General features: G+C 39.4%; 3 protein-coding genes across 3 annotated transcripts in view; 2 read left to right on the forward strand and 1 right to left on the reverse strand.

Moving 5' to 3' along the window:
- Nucleotides 1–19,176, forward strand: part of LOC134795561 (programmed cell death protein 5) — a 487,306-nt gene that overhangs the window by 15,826 nt on the left and 452,304 nt on the right. The gene's annotated exons all lie outside the window — the stretch shown is intronic.
- On the forward strand, nucleotides 1,471–11,951 carry LOC134795862 (calphotin-like). The gene is made up of 3 exons (XM_063767793.1): nucleotides 1,471–2,202; nucleotides 7,204–7,499; nucleotides 10,894–11,951. Exons 1-3 carry the CDS (start codon nucleotides 1,515–1,517, stop codon nucleotides 11,860–11,862), a joined length of 1,953 nt encoding a protein of 650 aa, XP_063623863.1. The 5' UTR covers nucleotides 1,471–1,514; the 3' UTR covers nucleotides 11,863–11,951.
- On the reverse strand, nucleotides 8,155–8,864 carry LOC134795555 (cuticle protein 2-like). Its single transcript, XM_063767449.1, has one exon. It carries the CDS (start codon nucleotides 8,725–8,727, stop codon nucleotides 8,191–8,193), a length of 537 nt encoding a protein of 178 aa, XP_063623519.1. The 5' UTR covers nucleotides 8,728–8,864; the 3' UTR covers nucleotides 8,155–8,190.

Consider the following 19,176-nt stretch of genomic DNA (forward strand, 5'->3'; position numbering starts at 1 on the left):
TATCTATTTGTGTCATTCAAACGCTTTTTTAACGCGCGTTGATAAAGCTGCCGTGCGTATATTCATCTTTTCCTTACTTATGCATCCATCTGCATAAAGGTTAAGTTACAAGTGCAAAGCGAGAGAAAATGAATGTGAAATGTTACTTGTAAAGTGTCAGTTCCATTAGTACTTATTGTATAGACATGTTTAATTTTCTATTCTAAATAAATAAATATTCTAAATATTAATTTTTAATATAAAAGAACATTTACATACTTTCGGGTGTAAGTAATATGTCTCATCTATCTTTGTCTTCTCCTTCCTATCGTTTGCCCTGGCTTATTCCCAAGGCTCATAGGATCCCAGTGCCCACTTGGCAACTAATCCCAAGAATTGGGATATCCACTAGTTTTTACGAAAGCGACTGCCATCTGATCTTCCAACCCAGAGAGGAAACTAGGTCTTATTGGAATTAGTCCGGTTTCTTCGCGATGTTTTCCTTCACCGAAAGGAAAGGACTGGTAATTATCGAATGATATCGTACATACTCGTAAGTTCCGAAAAACTCATTTGTTAGAGCCGGGGTTTGAACCTGTCTGCATTTCTATGATGGTCAAAATAGTGGAACGATTAAAAAACATTTACTTAAGAAGACAAAGCACCCTAACATAAATTTCGGTCACTTTTATTCGACATCAAATGTCAACTACCCCGTCTGTGGCCAATCTTGTTTTTATTGCGATTAATGCGATGATTCTATTGCAAATAACTGTTGTGAATATTAAATATATTCAATTCTTGTAAATTTCGATTTGAAGAACTCTGCAATGTGTATTCAATTCATTTATGAGTGTCTGCGTTTAATAATGATTTGCAAGATGCTATTATTTGGTCTAGGTAGGTATTACTTTAGTAACTTTCAAGTAGGTATATTAAGCGAATGTTATCTATGTACATTTATCAAGAGATTAGTTTTTGTTTTCGACATGAAATAATTTTAAAGATTTTAAAGTCAATTCAAAGCTATAAATACAAAACATATTGTGTAATTTTTTTTGATCTTCCTTGGACGAGATTTACGAGCGAATTCGACTTTTTCACCGTTGTTAAACAAACTGGAACTAAATAGAAGTAGAGATATAGAAAAGGCTTTTTAGGTAAATACTAATATTTGCATACGATTGTTCTGTAACTGTGTTTTGTCCTCCATTATACTGGGTTATAGCCTACTTATTTGCGTTGCAACTTTATCGATGAGCTTAGTTCCATTTCTTTAGCGAGCCGATATAAGGGCAACAACCCTTAATGGCAAAAATAACACATGCAGACAACGAGAGTCACTCGGTGGTGATGACCGACAGAGCGGGCTACCAGACGACCTCGCCGTAAATACCAGCTTCCTGGACCGCCTTGCACCGGTTTAACAAAACGAGATCGCCCTTAGCTTTGTTTTAGTGAATATCTTTCTATAAAAACGCAACGAATCGTTGCAGTGGCATCAGTCACCCAACGACCGAACAACACAGACCACAATGTTCAAGCTGGTGGTGTTGTGCGCTTTCCTCGCTGCGGCGACCGCCGATCCTTCCGGCGCGTTCTACGCCCAGCCTTTGACCTACTCGTCGACCGTGATCTCGCCAGCGGTCACCACCATCTCCAAGTCGGCCAGCAGCGTCGTCCACCCATCGCCTACCTACTACTACAGCACTCCCTCTGTCTATTCACACTTCATCAAGAAACGTGGTGCGCCTTTCTACTTCCCGACCACCTATGCCGCGGGCTCACCTCTGCTGGCGACGTCATACTCCACTCCAATCTTGCACAGCACGCCGTTGGTGGCCAGCACGCCTCTGATCTCGACCCCTATCGCCGCTGCACCCTTCGGCTACCCTGCTGCGCATCTGATCAAGAAGAGGTCGGCTCCCCTCATTAGCACTACTGCATACAGCGCTTACTCTCCTTTGACTTATTCCACACCGTTGATCTCTCATACTCCTCTGATCTCCGCAGCTCCTTACTACTCTTCTCCGATTCTTTCCCATGCTCCTCTGGCTATTCCTCACCTGATCAAGAAACGCTCTGCCCCCATCTTGACCAGCGCTTACATTGCCCCAACATCATACAGCCAGCAATCCAGAATCGATTACCGTACTCCCTTGGTCAGCCACTACACGGCACCCCTGGCCTATCAGAGCCCTTATGCCTACACTCACGTGCTCTAGATCTGATATGGAGACTCAAGTGATTTTACCGAACTATATCCAGCCATAGATGTACCTGCTCAAAGTTTTAAATTTACCATTCTAATTATCAGTAATAATCCCGCAAAGTGAACTCAGTATATTAAAATAAAAGGAAATAAATGTCTGTACAAATACTGGTATCGTTTTGTTCTGTAATATCCCCCTTTTTAGTCAATCGTTGGCATTTCTTGGTACTGAGACCGCGTCGCATAATTTTCCGCGCATTTTCGATGGCAACGTAGTGCTTTGATCTATTTCTGAAACCATCACAGGCAAACGACGTCAATTATCTAAATAATTTCCCGCCGAGTGGGTATGCTCGCCGAGTGAAAAGATATTGCCCATTGGATTACTTTCCTAACTTAAAAAAATTAGTCCGTAAGGTCTTGACAAGGTTCGAAAAAGATAAGAGCCATATATGTATTCGGGATAACCTCGATGTCAAGCTTGAATAAGTTTAGATCTGGATTTACCATGGTTACCAGTACAATTTGACACTGGGTCAACGGTTTAAGCTCTTAGCCCCGGGTTAGTGGGATGGTGCAAGGGGGCCTTAGAGGTAAGTACTTAATTGCATAGTGACATTTTATTTTAACTCAAAATGTGTGATTTTCAGGCCATAATCTTCACGGGAGCGGCATTCGAACTTTAAAAAAATCATCTTAATTCAAATTTATTTGACATTAGGTATTCGCAGCAGGTATCTCTTGCTCGCACCAATATACAAGTGATGATCTCCCAATATATAGTAATAATACCATGAATGTGTTTAGTTGTCATAATTTCAATGAACTTTCATGATTAAAATAACACTTGCACAGTCTGTGTTATCAAAATCTTGCCAACTTACCTATCTTGGTCTAATTTTAATATCAAATTATGATGAAATTTATAAACTGACATTCCTTTTCTGATTTGTTATCATTGTTTATAATGTGTGGATAATGTATTTATCATGTGCTTAAGAAATTTATATTAATTTATATAAATTTTGGGATCACGTTTTTTTTCCAAATAACCAAAAAATATACATATAATAAACGGATAATCATGTCCCTCCTAAAAACGTCTCACTGCAATAGAGCACATGCCTCTTCTTTTTCTACAAGTGGGTGTAAGTGATATGGACGTCACGCTAGTTCAATGCGGTTTGGACACTTATACACACACTCTACGTGTTTGGTTAACTGGAAAATATAAAGTTATATTTTTCTTGCACAAGTTGCAAGTAAACTCGTTAGTGCGAGCCGGGGTCGGAGCTAGGGCATGCAGTACCGGTTCCGGTACCAAGAATTTCATTTCCCGGTTCTGGGCATGGCTGGAACCGGGATTCCCGGTTCTTCCCGGTTCTCAAAGCATATTAAGATTATACTTAAGAATTTGTTTGTGTTAGTGTACAATCTTTATGAATGACTTATTTTCATATAAATTATTACATGCGTATTGATAAATGACTTATTTTATCAAAAAATCTAGCGTTCCAACCTATTTTACGAAACCAACCTGCACACGGCCCTCTACAGTTTGAGACTTTGCCTATGCTCGCTCACATTTTTGTAAATCTTCCGCTACGCCCCTTTGGAAATTCCCAATACCTAATCACTACAAGTCAATATTATTGCACGCGCTTTCATCGCAAAACCTTGGCTATAGGCTAGAGCCACCAGCCCTGCGAATCGCTGGTTTACCTCCGCCTGATGGGCATGGCATTACGAGTTACACGGGAGGCCCCGTAGTCGATGCACTTAGCACTATGACCCGACCACGGATTTTTTTCATATAAAACCAACTTCCTAGAAAGAAAGATGAATATTCGAATATACCTAATATCCTACTTACTCGAGCCAAAACGTAATATCGATTGGAATACCTACTTTACCAGGTTAATTTGTCGGGTTATTTGGGTCCCCCGTTTCATAGCAACATTATTAAATGTGATTTAATGTCCCGAGCTAAAGTACTAGTATTAAAATGGGAATAAATACGCATATTGATGAGAACCGGGAAGTACCGGTACCGGGTCGTCAGTACCGGTTCTTTCGACACAATGAAATTCCCGGGAATTCCCGGGAATTTGAGAACCGGGAATTTCCGGGAGCATGCCCTAGTCGGAGCACATGGCCCCGGATTACAAATATCCAGGGCTCCAACTAATAATTCTAAGAATTAATGAGGGAAACTAGCTAGCTCCTATGTGTAAGACAAACAGTATTCAAGGATAGGCCGTGAACGAAATACAGGCGAAGATCGTTTCAGTCAGCGAACCGCGTTGACACTGTCGTTGATTCAAATCGACTTCCACTAACACTCGAGTAGGTACAGTCAGCAGCAGAAGTTGCTAAGCGGGTGAGGTGTTCAAAATGATCTTGACGCGACTTTATTGTTAAGGTTATAAGAGCGTGTCAAGGTAATTGTGAACACCCCGCCCGCTTAGAAACTTCTGCTGCTGACTGTACGTGATGAATCATTCATTTCTCCTAAATAGATTACGATGTATGATGTAATATCAACCTTATTCTGTCAACTAAATGAAATCGATGTGCCAGTTTTCCACGACATTTTTATTGAGTCGAATGACGTTAGATGGTTGTTTTGACTTATTTGGGCTACGGTGTAGGATTCTCTACAAGGACACTTTTCGAATGTGATCTAGGTATAAGTCTACCGTTTGATTGAGCGGGTTGGTAAGAAGATGTTATGATGGGATACGGACTGATTGAAGGCTGGGCTGTATGTAGCAGATTTGTAACAATAGGTATAAACTAATTTTAGCCCCAAAACTCAGCTCCTTTCTACTAGTAAATCATCGCGCAACTTCTTCACCAATCGGAGTAGATATTATAAGTGACCTATTAATATTAGTACAATATATATACAGTTTCTTAGTTGATACAAAATATATATATTTTTATTCGATTGTTTTTTTTCGACACCAGCAAGAACCCTCTCACTTATTGTAGGTACAGTCGAGGACATAAATATGTATACATTTTTTCACCTTATTTCAATGGGTTAAGGTGAAGAAATGTATACATATTTATGTCCTCGACTGTACATAAATGCTTCCTAAGAAAATGACACAGTAGCGTTATTTTGCATTTATTCTGATATTTAATCTTTAGCACTATTATAGCGCCGAGGAGGCTCGATCTCCCGACCTTCCACGTTTTTTGCTAAAAAAGTAAAACAGTAAAAGTAAACAGTAAAAAAGGAACCTTTTGTACATATGTGCGGTATTAACACCGATGATTTTATCATTTTCAAAAACTCAACCTGCAATCTTGGGGCTTTTCGGTTTAACTCTTATTTTACACACATGCATAATGTATAGACATACACCTATCATACAACAAATAAATTACCAGATAATAAATTAATTACATAAAATTAATTACATTACTTAATTTAGACTGTTTTATTAAAAACTTAGTCAATAACATTAACACATTTGTATCACCCAAATTAAGAAGACTTACACATTGTTCTTCCACTTAAAGCTATTTTAATTTATCTAAAATATAGATCATCTCACGATATTCCGGTGGTGTCCACCTTACATAACTTTCGCCGCCCTCATCTTCATTTTATAAAATCTTATTCTTCTTTCGGTACAATTGTATCCTTTACCTGGACTCCGTCGCTTTCCAACACCACGTTAGAAACTCCTGGCGTATTTTGTTGAACGTTCGACAGCTCAGTTGTTATTTGTTCAGTACTTGCAGTTTCTTTTATAGCTTCATTACTTTGTTCGCTCTGGATAACCGCCTCCTGTGCAGCCTCTATCGATATTGGATGCTCCAGTGCCCGCGCGAGAGGAAGGTTATGGTAGAAACTAAACGCAATGGGAGTTAATACTGTGTCTGTGTTAATCACTGGCGTTATAATCGCGTCACTTACTACTTCTAATCGTTGAGGATGAGTAGCAAATACTGTCGTAGCAGGGCTGTATATCAACGGTGTTGAGATGAATCCTGGAGAGTGTTTTATGTCTATACGAGACTGATGCGACACGGCACTCGGGGCGGCATATATTAGCGGTGCTATTTGACAACGAACTTGATATATCAAACCCAGTATTGATAGAATTCGGAACATTTTTGCGCGCTCCCGTGGATATTTCTAACGTTTGTATGGATGCGCCGTTGGATGCCTTAGTTTTATAGTGAAGTAACGGTAGTTGGAGCGGCACGCAGCGCAGGTTCAAGTTCTCGGCCGGTCGGACGGGTTGCGTCACGACGCAGCGGGCACTGGCCGGATTGAGATGCATTATAAAAACATCACCCATTATCTCCGATGTAAATAAAGTGACGCAACACGTATAACGTTATGTAACTGTTTTAAGCGGGCGAATCTAACACATGTTATTGACATTGGGAGAATATTTTGTACCATCGCCCACACTGTTAACTACATGGACCTTATGCCTTTTGTAATAAGGTCCACCGATGTACAGTTAAGAGTGTTGCTGTTTGTTCAGTACTTGCAGTTTCTTTTGTAGCTTCATTACTTTTACCATCGCAATTCGATAATTAGCTACTTACATTTTACTACTTAGGTAAGTAGTTATAAAATAGTTGAGCCTGTATGATGAATAACCCCGGTTAACCCCGGCTTAGTGTGATGGTGCAAGTGGCGCTTTTATACTCTAAAAATAAAATAATAGGTAACTACAGTATATACTTATTACTTACTTATCTACTTAAAGCTCACTTCAGACACTTCCTTTACCTGCTTACCTACCTATTTTTATTTGGACCGTAAAAACTATAATTTTAATGCTTTTTCTATTACAGTCACCGTGCTCAACACCGTAACGAATCTATTGTTGAAAATAAACAAATTCCTGTCACTATGATTCAGCACCCATGGTATAAGAAGGTGGAAACTAAGGTATCAGGCATCAGTCTGCTATTGACACCACGTCGATTATTGCTAACGAAATCAAGAAAAATGTGTGGTCGACTATTGTTGCTGTTAGCGTGCTTGGCTCTCTGCCGTGGCCATGCGGTAGTCCCAGTAGTGCCAGCAGCGCACTCCTACCACGGGCTAGTGGCGCCTTACCCATTAGTGCATCACGGTTACGCTGGTCATGGTGTATTGGGTCACGGAGTGGTCACCGGGCCGCTGGGACATCACTTGTGGAAGCGCTCGCCGCATTACGTAGCTCCGTTGGCAGCCGTGGCTCCACTGGCCCACGTCGCTCCCGAGGCCGTCTCGCACCAGGCTCGCTTGGACGTGCACTCTTCCCCAGCACTCGTGGCCCCCGTGCTGCCAGTGCCACTGCTCCATAAGACAGTGGTCGCCTCACCGCTGCACTACGGGGCTGGAATCCATGGCGGTCTTTATCCTCATATCGGACATTATTAAGAAATGTGCAACTAACCGGCTTCCGTTTTATTGTAAAAAGTTTTTGGTTACTAATGTACATAGAATAATAAAGTGCAATATCTAGAATAGTTTTTCTACTTGTTTAGTTTCAGATTTGTTTCACTTATATGTATAGTATTTTACAAATTCGATGGGTAGGGTGACAGATATCATATCTCCATATGATTTATAACCTAAAAACGCCAAATCTCGCAGAATTGTATTGAAACTACACGTGGCACAGCTTACTTAAAGTCGATGGGAGCTTGAAAAATACTACAGACTAATAGTAGCTAATCCTAGAATTTACTAGATATAGTGAGGCACATACCTACCTACTTGGCCTCGAGTGAAATGTCGTGCAAAATTGACTTAATCCGTAACTACATTTTATAAGGCGCGTACTCTACGTACCTACTTACAATTTGTCATTTACATCTATTCATTTAATATAAATTCTCTTATTTGTGGTTTTAACCAATTTTAAAGTGAAGTAAATAAAAATCCAAATAGATCAAATGGTCCATTTATTTTTTACAAATTCGGATTCATTGTTTAGGTACATATCACACTCGTATACATACACATCAGTGGATTTTTACCAGGGATGGACGCTGTAAGCCTTAGGGACTACAGCGGAGTAAGAGACAGGTGAAACTACCGCCGAGTAAGGAGATACAACAGAGGAGTAAGGAGAAACGACGGGAGAGGAGTAAGCAACGGCGGAGACCGGAGACACGTACGAGCTGTATGCCACGGGAGCAACAGCAGCAACGGATCGTTTGCGCAGGTGATGGCCAGACAGAGCCTTCGCGTGGTAGTGGGCGGCGCGGGCGGCGACCACCTCAGGCGTGTCGAGGGGGACTCCGTTCACGGCATCCAAGACGACGGCGGGTGAGTGCGGAGCCTGGGACAGACCGTAGCCGTAAGCGGGAACCACAGCACTGTACGCAGCGGGAACAACAGCTGACGAGTACACGGCGGGAACCACGGGGGAGCCATGCACCACGCTGCTGCTGTACTGGGACACGGAGCTCACGGCTGGCACCGCCGCGCTGTAGGCCACGGGGACCACCACGCCAGGCTTGGCCGCCGCCAAAGCCACAGAAGCGAACAACACCACCAGCTTGAACATTGTGGTCTGTGTTGATTTGGTTCGTCTGACCGATTAGGATCAACTGATGCCTAATTCCCAACCACTGATGTTTATATACCTACCCGTCTAACAACAAACTATTAACAATAAAATGCCACACAATCACCTTCAATTTAAATATAATGTTAATGTACCTACTGCAAAAGTATCAGTAGGCGCTTGATCAAAAGACGATTTTTTATTCGCCCCGGAAGCTTTACCAATGTTTGCGTACAATATTCTCGAAATTCAAGGTATCTACTTACGTTATGAATAATTGAATATGTATTTTTTTTATCCTAATACGATAAAAGTAGGCGAGTACTGACCAAACCAGCTTTGTTAAATAAGTATATTAGGTACTAATAGTTTTATTACGGAAATAGGGATATGCATTGGTATACTTACTTTGGTATAACCGAAAGAAAAAACAATGCGTTCTCTTCTCTAACTTTCCAAAAAATATGTAAGTATTAAACAAAATCGTGAAAGAATAGGTTAATAAATATACTTAAGCCGTTTTTAAGTTATCGCAAAAAGTCTTCTCTTATTAGTTTAGTAAACATACTTTTACAAAGAACTGCAGAGTAATGTACATAATAATTACTATTATTCTTAGGTACTAATAGCCCCCCTTTAGCCTACTGTGGTGGAAAGGTAACTAGGTACGTAACCCTACACTGATCATGGCCCAACATGCTCTTGGCCGGTTATATGGAGTAGCTGTCACGTAATATGTTTGTAGAATTTTAGCTCAATAATTTCTTTTTCACCTCAGTAGCTCGAACAAGGGTACTTTGCTACTTAAAAACAGTGAGCAAAATGCGATTTTGCTCACTGAGTGAGACAAAATGACATTCAAGTGACCTTCATTATCATATGTCATTTCAACATGCGGGGCCTAATACAAGTTCGAAATACTTGGATTCTATTCTTTTTTCTCCTTCTTTTTCACGTCGTTAGCAAAAAGAAAGAGACAAAAAAAGTTCAAACGGCATTCAACGGTATATTGCCGGTTTATAATAAACCCCTAAAAGCGTCAGAACGCATCGAATCACGTGCGAGTATGAATACTTAATAGTTAATTAATGAAAATAAACTTTAAAATGTAATAAAAAAAATATTATATTTTACGTATTTTATTGTACATTTAAAATAATGAACTCAAAAAATGCTCAGATTATCCGCAAAATAAACAATTTTACTTTTAACAATCTCTACTATGGTTGACAAATAGTACCTAGTATCCGCACCGGACCGTATCTTGCAAAGTTTTTTTTTTATAAAAAAAAGTTGTCGATTGAAGTGTCAATTGATGTTCGTTATTTCCATATTATTTTACTGAAATTTATTTCGTTGCGTTTTAGTGTTTGATTGCGGTATTTAAACTTAATTGTTAGAATATCTTAAGAAAACATGAGTAAATAAGCGATGAAGAAGGATTTACCTGCAATTTTCAGGTTCTGAGGTGAAGAAAACTTGTATGTACCTACAACACGAGATCAAATAAGTTATTTACATCGCGTGCGCTTTTGAGTCCCTTACTACGCTCAAGATTCTAAATTAAAATTATAGAATATTTCACGGGACTCAAAATAAGCACTCGAAGAAATATCAAACTTTGATCTCTTGTTGTACAAATAACTATAAAAATGTAAATTTTTACCTCCTTAACAACTCTTCCAGACAACGCATTTACTTACCTCCCTACTTACTGCCCGATTCGAACTTTCAGATACGTCAAATATCACCTCTAGATATGATATGGATTAGATATGTCAGTGTCAAAAGTGACGTCTTTGTCCATATCGTTTCTAGACACATGATATTTGACGTATCATAAAGTTTGAATCGGGCCGCTATTTATAATTAAGTTTTGAGCATCCTAACAATCTGTTGTTAACCTTATCCTTGCTAGACCAAAATTGTAAATTAGAAGCCAGTAAGCATTTTTTTCGTATATGTAGCTACCTACATAAGCAAAAAAAAAAGTATAACATCTTTAGTTCCTATTAGGTGCATTCCTATATTAGCTGATGCAAGTAACTGAATAGTTTTCGTGATTGTAAAACTTTAGCGACTGGCAACCAGTCTGGTTGAACTTGACTTTTCTCCAATCATGCCTTACAGTATGCGCGACGTATAAATACATACGCGTAGTGAAAGAAAGCATCAGTTAATCCGAGTCGTTTGTCGTTCGCACCTGAACTAACACAGACCACGATGAACTCGCTGGTGGTGTTGTTCTCGGTGATGGCGCTGGCCGCCGCCAGCCCCTCGGGCCTGCTGGCCCCTGCCCCGCTGGCGTACTCCGCGCCGCTGGCGTACTCCGCGCCACTGGCGTACTCCGCGCCGGTGCTGGCCGCCGCGCCCACCGCCATCTCCAGCCAGTCTCGCCTCGACATCAAGTCCTCGCCAGCCGTCGTCAGCACTTCATACGCCGCTGCTCCTGTGGCCTACGCCGCAGCGGCTCCCATTGCTCCCGTGGCTTACACCGCACCTGTAGCTGCCGCAGCCATAGCGCCCGCTGCCGTCTCGCACCAGTCCCGCATTGACATCAAGTCATCCCCGGCCGTCGTCAGTACTTCTTACGCTGCTGCTCCCATTGCCGCTGCGGCTCCCATCGCATACAGCGCTCCTGTAGCTTACTCTGCGCCGGTGGCAGCAGCGGCCATCGCTCCCGCGGTTGTCTCCCACCAGTCCCGTGTCGACATCAAGTCATCTCCGGCTGTAGTTAGCACTTCCTACGCCGCGGCTCCTGTAGCCTACGCCGCTGCTGCCCCCATCGCCTATAGCGCCCCGCTAATCAAGACTGCGGCTGTCACAACACCCATTGTCGCTACTACCGGCTACGCAGCGCCCATCGCTACTGCCGCCGTTGCGCCTGCCTTGCCCCTGGATACCCCTGAGGTGATCGCCGCCCGTGCCGCGCACTTCAAAGCCCACGCCCTCGCCGGCGCGCACCTGATCAAGAAGCGCTCGGCGCCGCTGTTTGCCGCCCCGGTCGTGTCCACGTACTCCGCGCCGATCGCCTACTCCGCGCCCATCGCTCCAGTGACGTCGTACGCCTCCTACACCCCCCTCACCTACTCCTCGCCCCTCATCACCAAGGCCTACAGCGTGCACCCCTGGTGAGCGCCATCACGGTAACGAGGATCTACTCGCCTCAGTTCAGTGACATCGAACGTCAATGGTTAACTTGTAAATAAATTGGAACAATGAAAGTGACTGTATATTATTTGTGCGCTTCTTTTATACATATACTAGACGGGCCCGCAGCTCCGCTCGCGTAAATGAAATAAAGAGTTCGTCTTATGTTTAGTTAAATACCGACATTATTATATATTCATCCCTGCCATGGTTTAAAACTGATAGGGATTTCTTATTTGTAGCCGTTATTTGGATAACTCAATTCGCAAATTTGTCAAAAAATGATGTGATTTGATAAAAGGCAAGATTGTATTTTTTCATCTACACGTATTTATTTAAAACTTGTTTCAAGATAAAATTATTATTTGTTCTTATAAGCCTAGTTGTAAAAACGTTCATTAGATTAATTTTCGCCTTAAGACGAATATGGACGACCACCGTCCTTAAATCGCCTTTTCATACAAACATAGGTAGTCTAGTCCTCTCGGTCTTGCGATAGCTCTCGCCAGTCGCCATGGCCGAGGTTGAGCAGGTCTTGAGCAACTACGTCGTTTCAGCGGTACCTAGGACGTCCACTCGGGCGTCTCCCATTTTGTTGTCCCAAGTACCTGCGCTCTCTTCACGGCACGATCCTCTCCCATTCTCTCCGTGTCCGAGCCACCACTGAATTTAGCCGCTTTTGTCTCTCAATATTTCGCCACTATATAGAATAGAATAGAATAGAAATACATTTATTTATGACAAACAAACACAGATGACAAAAACATGTTGACAAATATACAATGTATAACATTTAGTGAAAAATGCCATAAAAGGGTCACAACTCAGCATGTTGCTGGCAAAGCCAGCGCTGTTCTTCCGTTGTAACCCAGGCTTACGCCGTTCGACGACGAGGCGGTTATGCTATAATTTACTAAACTAATTAAAAACTAGAACTATACCTAAAACATAAAATTGAAACTAAAACTATTTAATATACAACTTCAACATTGCGGCAATTGCCGTATCTGGAACAGGCCTGACAGCCAAATGACAGCTGGCCGCCACGCCATGGCCACGTCACACGGCACGACACCAGCACGGCCATATTTGTGCTATGACATAGCTATCCACGTGTACATTTTGTGCAGAAGACTTAAAAACTTCTAGTCGTAAAAGCTTTAAACAAACCAAAACTATATCACTAAATTAATTATTTGGAAAAGACGTACAAATTAAAATAAAGTGACAAAAAATAGTGCAGAAATGGTTGGCTCATGGGACATAACTACAGGTATGTGAAAAAAAAAAGGCTTCTTAGATAAAACTAGTATCACATCTTAAACTTTCCTGTCTTTGCTGATGTTCATATATCTCTTTTTTTAGCGTAACTTTGAAACTATGCACACTTTTCAGGTTCCTCAAAGGCGGAGACAGATTGTTCCAGCATTTTGTTGCCAAATATCTAAAACTTCCACGGATCGGACCACATCCTTATTTCTATGGCAACAAAATTATATTACGATATTTGGCTGACTGCTGACTGTACATTTGCTTATTTTTATCAGGTCGCTCAATAATATTTGAACATGCACTTTAATCTACCTACATAACTTACTATCAACTTTGTATTTTTGGCCCATCTCAGCATTCTTAGCCCGTTCCCCGGACGAATGGCAATGTTTGCCGAAGCCGTGAAAGTCAATCTGAATATTCTGAATAATATAACTCAAAAATAAATTTAAAACAACAAAATACAAATTGATAATAATAATATAGTAATTACTTTGATTGATAAGAATGATAAGTCATATATGACATAAATCACTCGTATGGGCTCTATAGACTAAGGTTGAGGTTGACAGCACTTTTTATTTTACTTCGTGTAAAAAAACGACGAAATAACTGTATACCAACATGACAAACATAATTTAGTTTACTTTAACTTACGGATTATTTGGTCTAATCTGTAGCACCGCCAAACGAAAGCAACCGAGAGTTGCCGAGAAAGGGCCGATGTCGTAAAATGAAGATTGTTATGAAAATTTCTTTTTAAGCGATAGCGATAGTTTTAATGCTCTAGTTCTATTTCCATATGTAGATAATTGATTTGAACAGGTTTTTCTTATCATACGTGCGTCGTATTCGAGAAACGTGTCAAAAACTTTTTTAGAAATTTGTAAGGCGCCATCTCGCTTCTTCCCTCGTTTTTTATCCCGTTCTGGTTTTTAAATTTTATATATATGATGGTTATCAATCCTAATAGTGTATCATTATTTTATTATATTAATCACATACAGAAACACACACATAAAGAAACATACTGAAATCGTTTCAAAGTTTTTACCGAACCCTTGATGTGCGAGTCAAATTCACACTTGAGCTAGTCGCCGTCATACAATCGAAATTACGCTTTACACATTCTGAAGTAACATATACAGGGTGGAAAGGCACGACGATCCTTCCCGGAAGTATTAGGTCGTTTAAGTGATACAGAGACGATTGGTAATGGTAAGAATCGTTAATTGAGTAATAAATAAAAATAGCAAATTTACTACTTTTTAACTGTGGTGACAACCCTATAGCATGTGCACATCACGGCTATAGATTAAGGATCTCAGTCGGGAAAGCTCGGGACTTTACACTTTTTTCCGATCGTTGACAGAATCGCAATGATGTATGAATGACGCATAAATGTCAAATAAATCAAATGAATGCAAAAATATTACAAACAATTTTATTACTTTCTTAGATAATTACTTTTTGCCAATATTTAACACTATCTTCTCTTCACATACGGTGTTCAAATGTACCTCCGTGTCTTACAACGCCGCCGCAGCCCGTGCCCGAGTATGTCGATGCACATGCGATAGTGTATGCTCTTCGTCATTTTTCCTCCGCAGAAAGCACCAATTAGCCTTTGTCTCATTTCGTCGCAGTTTCACATTCCGTTTGGTAGGTACACCATATCTTTTACACAGCCCCACAAATTTAAATAGCCACGAGCATCTAACAACGGCATTTTTATTTGAAGAATATGACATTAAAGTAAAGTTCAATGAAAATTTAATTTCAAACATCAGACGTCTTGTCTATTTCCTACCACGCAAGAAGGTTTGTTAGTTTGGTATTTAAGAAGTATTTATTCTTGATTTATTCTTAGTATTTCATTTTTGCAAGTTCATTTGGTGCATCTAACACAACCTACTTGTAATTTTTTATTATTTTAGATAGTTTCCAATTATTCGAAAATAATTTTGTGAAACGTGTTAAGAAACTAAAACCTTTTTATCAGTCAAGGAAATCATAGCTATTTATAAAACGATTGCGTACTTTTGAGTGGTTGTCAATGTCACCATTTGAACTGTCGTTGTAAACAATGTTGTGGTTTATAATATTATTAATATTAAGGAATAAAATAACTACTTCATTCAAGTATTGAACAAGTGGAACCACTAAGAAAGCGAAAATCCTGTAACGATTCTTACCGTGTTGTAAGCAGACCTAAAAATGGTTAGATGGCAACAAATTAGCATAATTTCCTGTCGTATACTGATTATTTACAAGTAAGTTCAGTGACCCTGTCACCTGTTAGGGTTAGAACAAAGTAGTTTTTTGCATGGATGTTTAAAAGGCCATAATTTAGAAACGGTTTGCCATATTAACATAGTTTCTATGCAGAAAATATATAGCTTAGGCTAAACTATCTCCCATTTCCGGAAAGGATCGTCGTGCCTTTCCACCCTGTATGTAATTTGACATGACCATTCAAGTAACACATGTACATTATGTACATCTATGTCTGGTACTAGTTTTCGTTGCTAGAAATTGCAATACAGAGAAATTAGAGCGAGTAAAAGTTTTACACATCTACTCTTTATTTTCTTTATGTACAACAATTTATATCAACGTTTTAGTACCAGACATACTTAGATATATGTTGTTACGTTAATGTTCATAGCAACTTTCGTGTAATTTTAGCATGTCGTTTTAAATGAGAGCGTAACATAAAGATAAGAGCGGCTTTTTGGCAGCATGTTCGTGTGATTCATTAGTGCGCGACGAAAGCGTATGTACGTTTTATAATTATCACATGAGTCGCTTAACTTCAAACTCGGGTAAATCCATCTGTCAGATTATGCGATTTTGGTACTAAGAAAAGGTAATAGAGTAGATATTTGCTGAGAGGGTCGAATGGATTTACCCGAGTTTGAAGTTAAGCGACACACATGTACATAAGACATTTTTATGACTGAGTAATATGACTGAGTCGCTTCAGGAATGTCAAATCCTACTTTTGAATCGATTTGTTATATTTATGGCCCGCTTAATATAGGTATAATTTCATGTGTACCCGTACCATGAGTCACTGACAGTGTCTAAACTGGCATATACGCTAACGTCTACGTAATTTACTTTCTATACATCTAGTTCGCAGTAATATGCGAGTACGAGCGAGATGCATAGAAAGTAAGTTACGTTCTCGCGTTTATGTCAGTGCCTGGTGGTAGCCACACTGTAGGTATAGGAATCGCTTCCGATGCCCCACGTTTTGGATTATTTTGAAATAATGTTCTCTGAGTATTATTTTTAGTAGTTATTTTTGATATTGTACATTTCACAGGCATACTAACTAGTCATGTCATGAGTTTTTTTATCACCATCGTTCTTCTTTTTGGCTACAAATATAATGACCACCAAAAAATACTTTGGTACCCTAAATAAAAAAATCATGCTTACCAAAAAAAATTACTGAACACCAAAAAAATAAGGCCTAAAATTACAAAAGTACCAACATTTTAATAACGACTGCTCTTCAAATTGTATTCAAATACCAAATATATTGAATGATCACCAAAAATCACTAATGATCACCAAATCTTGAAGACCAAATTAATGCGATATTTTCACCTAAATAAACCACTATGATTACCAAAAAATGTACACGTATTACCAAATAAAGTAAAATGATGCCAAAATTACTAGCCCCTCCCGCTCAACCCCCCGTACCCCGCACCGCATAGTATGCTACTAGAAAAGTAGTTTAGGTAAACCTAACCTACTTTTCTATGGAAATGCTAGTAGAAAAGTAGGTTAGGGTAGGTTTGAACTGCTATCAGTTAAAAGTGGGTTAGGTTAGGTTTGAACTGCGACCTTTACAGAAACGAAATGCTACTATAGAAGTGGGTTAGGTTAGGTTAGAACTGCGATCCTCACAGAACCGAACTACTATCAGATAAGTGGGTTAGGTTAGGTTAGAACTGCGACCCTTACAGAAACGAAATGCTAATAAATAAGTGGGTTAGGTTAGGTTTGAACTGCGACTCTTACAGAAACGAAATGCTACTAGAAAAGTGGGTTAGATTAGTTTTGAACTGCGACCCTTACAAAAAACAAAATGCTACTAGAAAAGTGGGTTAGGTTAGGTTTGAACTGCGACTCTTACAGAAACAAAATGCTACTAGAAAAGTGGGTTAGGTTAGGTTTGAACTGCGATCCTCACAGAGACGAAATGCTACTAGAAAAGTGTGTTAGGTTAGGTTTAAACTGCGACACTTACAGAAAAGAAATGCTAGTAGAAAAGTGGGTTAGGTTAGGTTTAAACTGCGACCCTTACAAAAAAGAAATGCTACTAGAAAAGTGGGTTAGGTTAGGTGTAAACTGCGACCCTTACAGAAAAGAAATGCTACTAGAAAAGTGGGTTAGGTTAGGTTTGAACTGCGACCCTTACAGAAAAGAAATGCTACTAGAAAAGTGGGTTAGGTTTGTTTGAACTGCGACCCTTACAGAAAAGAAATGCTACTAGAAAAGTGGGTTAGGTTAGGTTTGAACTGCGACCCTTACAGAAACGAAATGCTACTAGAAAAGTGGGTTAGGTTAGGTTAGAACTGCGACTGTTACAAATATGAAATGCTACCTACTAGAAAAAGGTGACGAAGTGGATTAATTAATTTAATTGGATAACGATATATTAAATATTTGCACATTTTTAATTAAAATGTGGTTACAATTTTGGTGGTAATTTACTATTTTTAGGTTTACAATGATTATTTTGGAGTCATTTGCTTTAATAGGATAACAAGATTTAAAAATTTGGTTATAATTTTACATTAAAATGGAGTTCTAATTTTGGTGGTCATTTACTATTTTTGGGTTTACAATGATTATTTTGGTGTCATTTTCTTTAATAGGATAGCAAGATGTAAAAATTTGGTTATCATTTCACATTAAAATGGGGTTTGAAGTTTGGTAATAATTTACTATTTTTGGGTTAATAATTATTAGTTTGGTGTCATTTCCTTTAATAGGATAGCAAAATGTATTAAAATTGGTAATCATTTCAAATTGAAATGGGGTTATAATTTTGGTGATCATTTATTATTTTAGGGTGGTAAAATATATTTTGTTGGTATGAAATTTTACTAAATCTGGTGATCAGTTAAATAGCAGCCATTCTTTTTTAGCGACAGTGGGTTGTTGGGGGCATAATTATTTTAAGTAGGTATTTATTTTCTTGCAATGGCTTGCATACCTACCCTTTATTTATGATTTTAATACTTCAAATATTATACTCATTTTGTAGTGGTTTTTTCCAACAAAAAAGTGACGGAAAAGAAAAAGCAACTTCAATTTTCAATGACTCCAGCCATTGTCGCTAAAAAAATTAAAGAAGGAATACATCATTGTTATTTGTCTTACAAGGGGGCAAAGTTGTTCTTTAACTCGACGTGCTAATACCGAAAAAGCGAAAGACTCCAAAATTGAAATTGCGTGGAATCTTGAGCGGTTAGGGTTAGAGACAAACTTTGCTACCGAGTGAATCACAAAATTTTTGATCACATGCACCCCGCCAGGAAAATACTATTGTTTCACCGGATGGTCTCATCGGAAGATCAGCGCTGGAGGTCGCCAGCAACATGCTGAGGTGAGACCATTTCGAGGCACTTTCTCCTTTTTTATGTTTCTCTGCTTGTATAATTTTGGTTTTTGTGTTTGTGCTCACGAATAAAAATATTTCTGTTTCTAAATATAAATGAACGGTAGGTACGTATTTAATCTTTATAATACAAATTCATCACGTAGAAGTCATTTCCAGCAGCCAACATGAGGAAACTACCTACTCAAAATCTGCATCAATTTACTTTGCCACTCCAGTGGGTAAAATGCAATTTTCTCATGAGTTTTAAAAATAAAGAGTGATTTTACGAGCCGGTGTGGTGTAAAAATATTTCCCAAGTGGAGCAGAGACTAAAGTAGGCACTAAACCTTCGAGTGTTTATGAATTAAAAGTGATCGCTTGCTCCTACTCTTTTTAGAGGG

Source organism: Cydia splendana, chromosome 12 (assembly GCF_910591565.1).
Source record: "Cydia splendana chromosome 12, ilCydSple1.2, whole genome shotgun sequence".
In the NCBI taxonomy this organism is placed as follows: Eukaryota; Metazoa; Arthropoda; class Insecta; order Lepidoptera; family Tortricidae; genus Cydia; species Cydia splendana.

Excerpts from the sequence above, each read along its gene's own strand:
- LOC134795862 (XM_063767793.1), top strand. The coding sequence starts at position 1,515 with ATGTTCAAGCTGGTGGTGTTGTGCGCTTTCCTCGCTGCGGCGACCGCC. Across the intron at positions 2,203-7,203 it reads TGCCTACACTCACGTGCTCT|CGTGCTTGGCTCTCTGCCGT; the intron begins AGATCTGATATG and ends TGTTGCTGTTAG. Across the intron at positions 7,500-10,893 it reads TCGTGGCCCCCGTGCTGCCA|AAAGCATCAGTTAATCCGAG; the intron begins GTGCCACTGCTC and ends GCGTAGTGAAAG.
- LOC134795555 (XM_063767449.1), bottom strand. The coding sequence starts at position 8,727 with ATGTTCAAGCTGGTGGTGTTGTTCGCTTCTGTGGCTTTGGCGGCGGCC.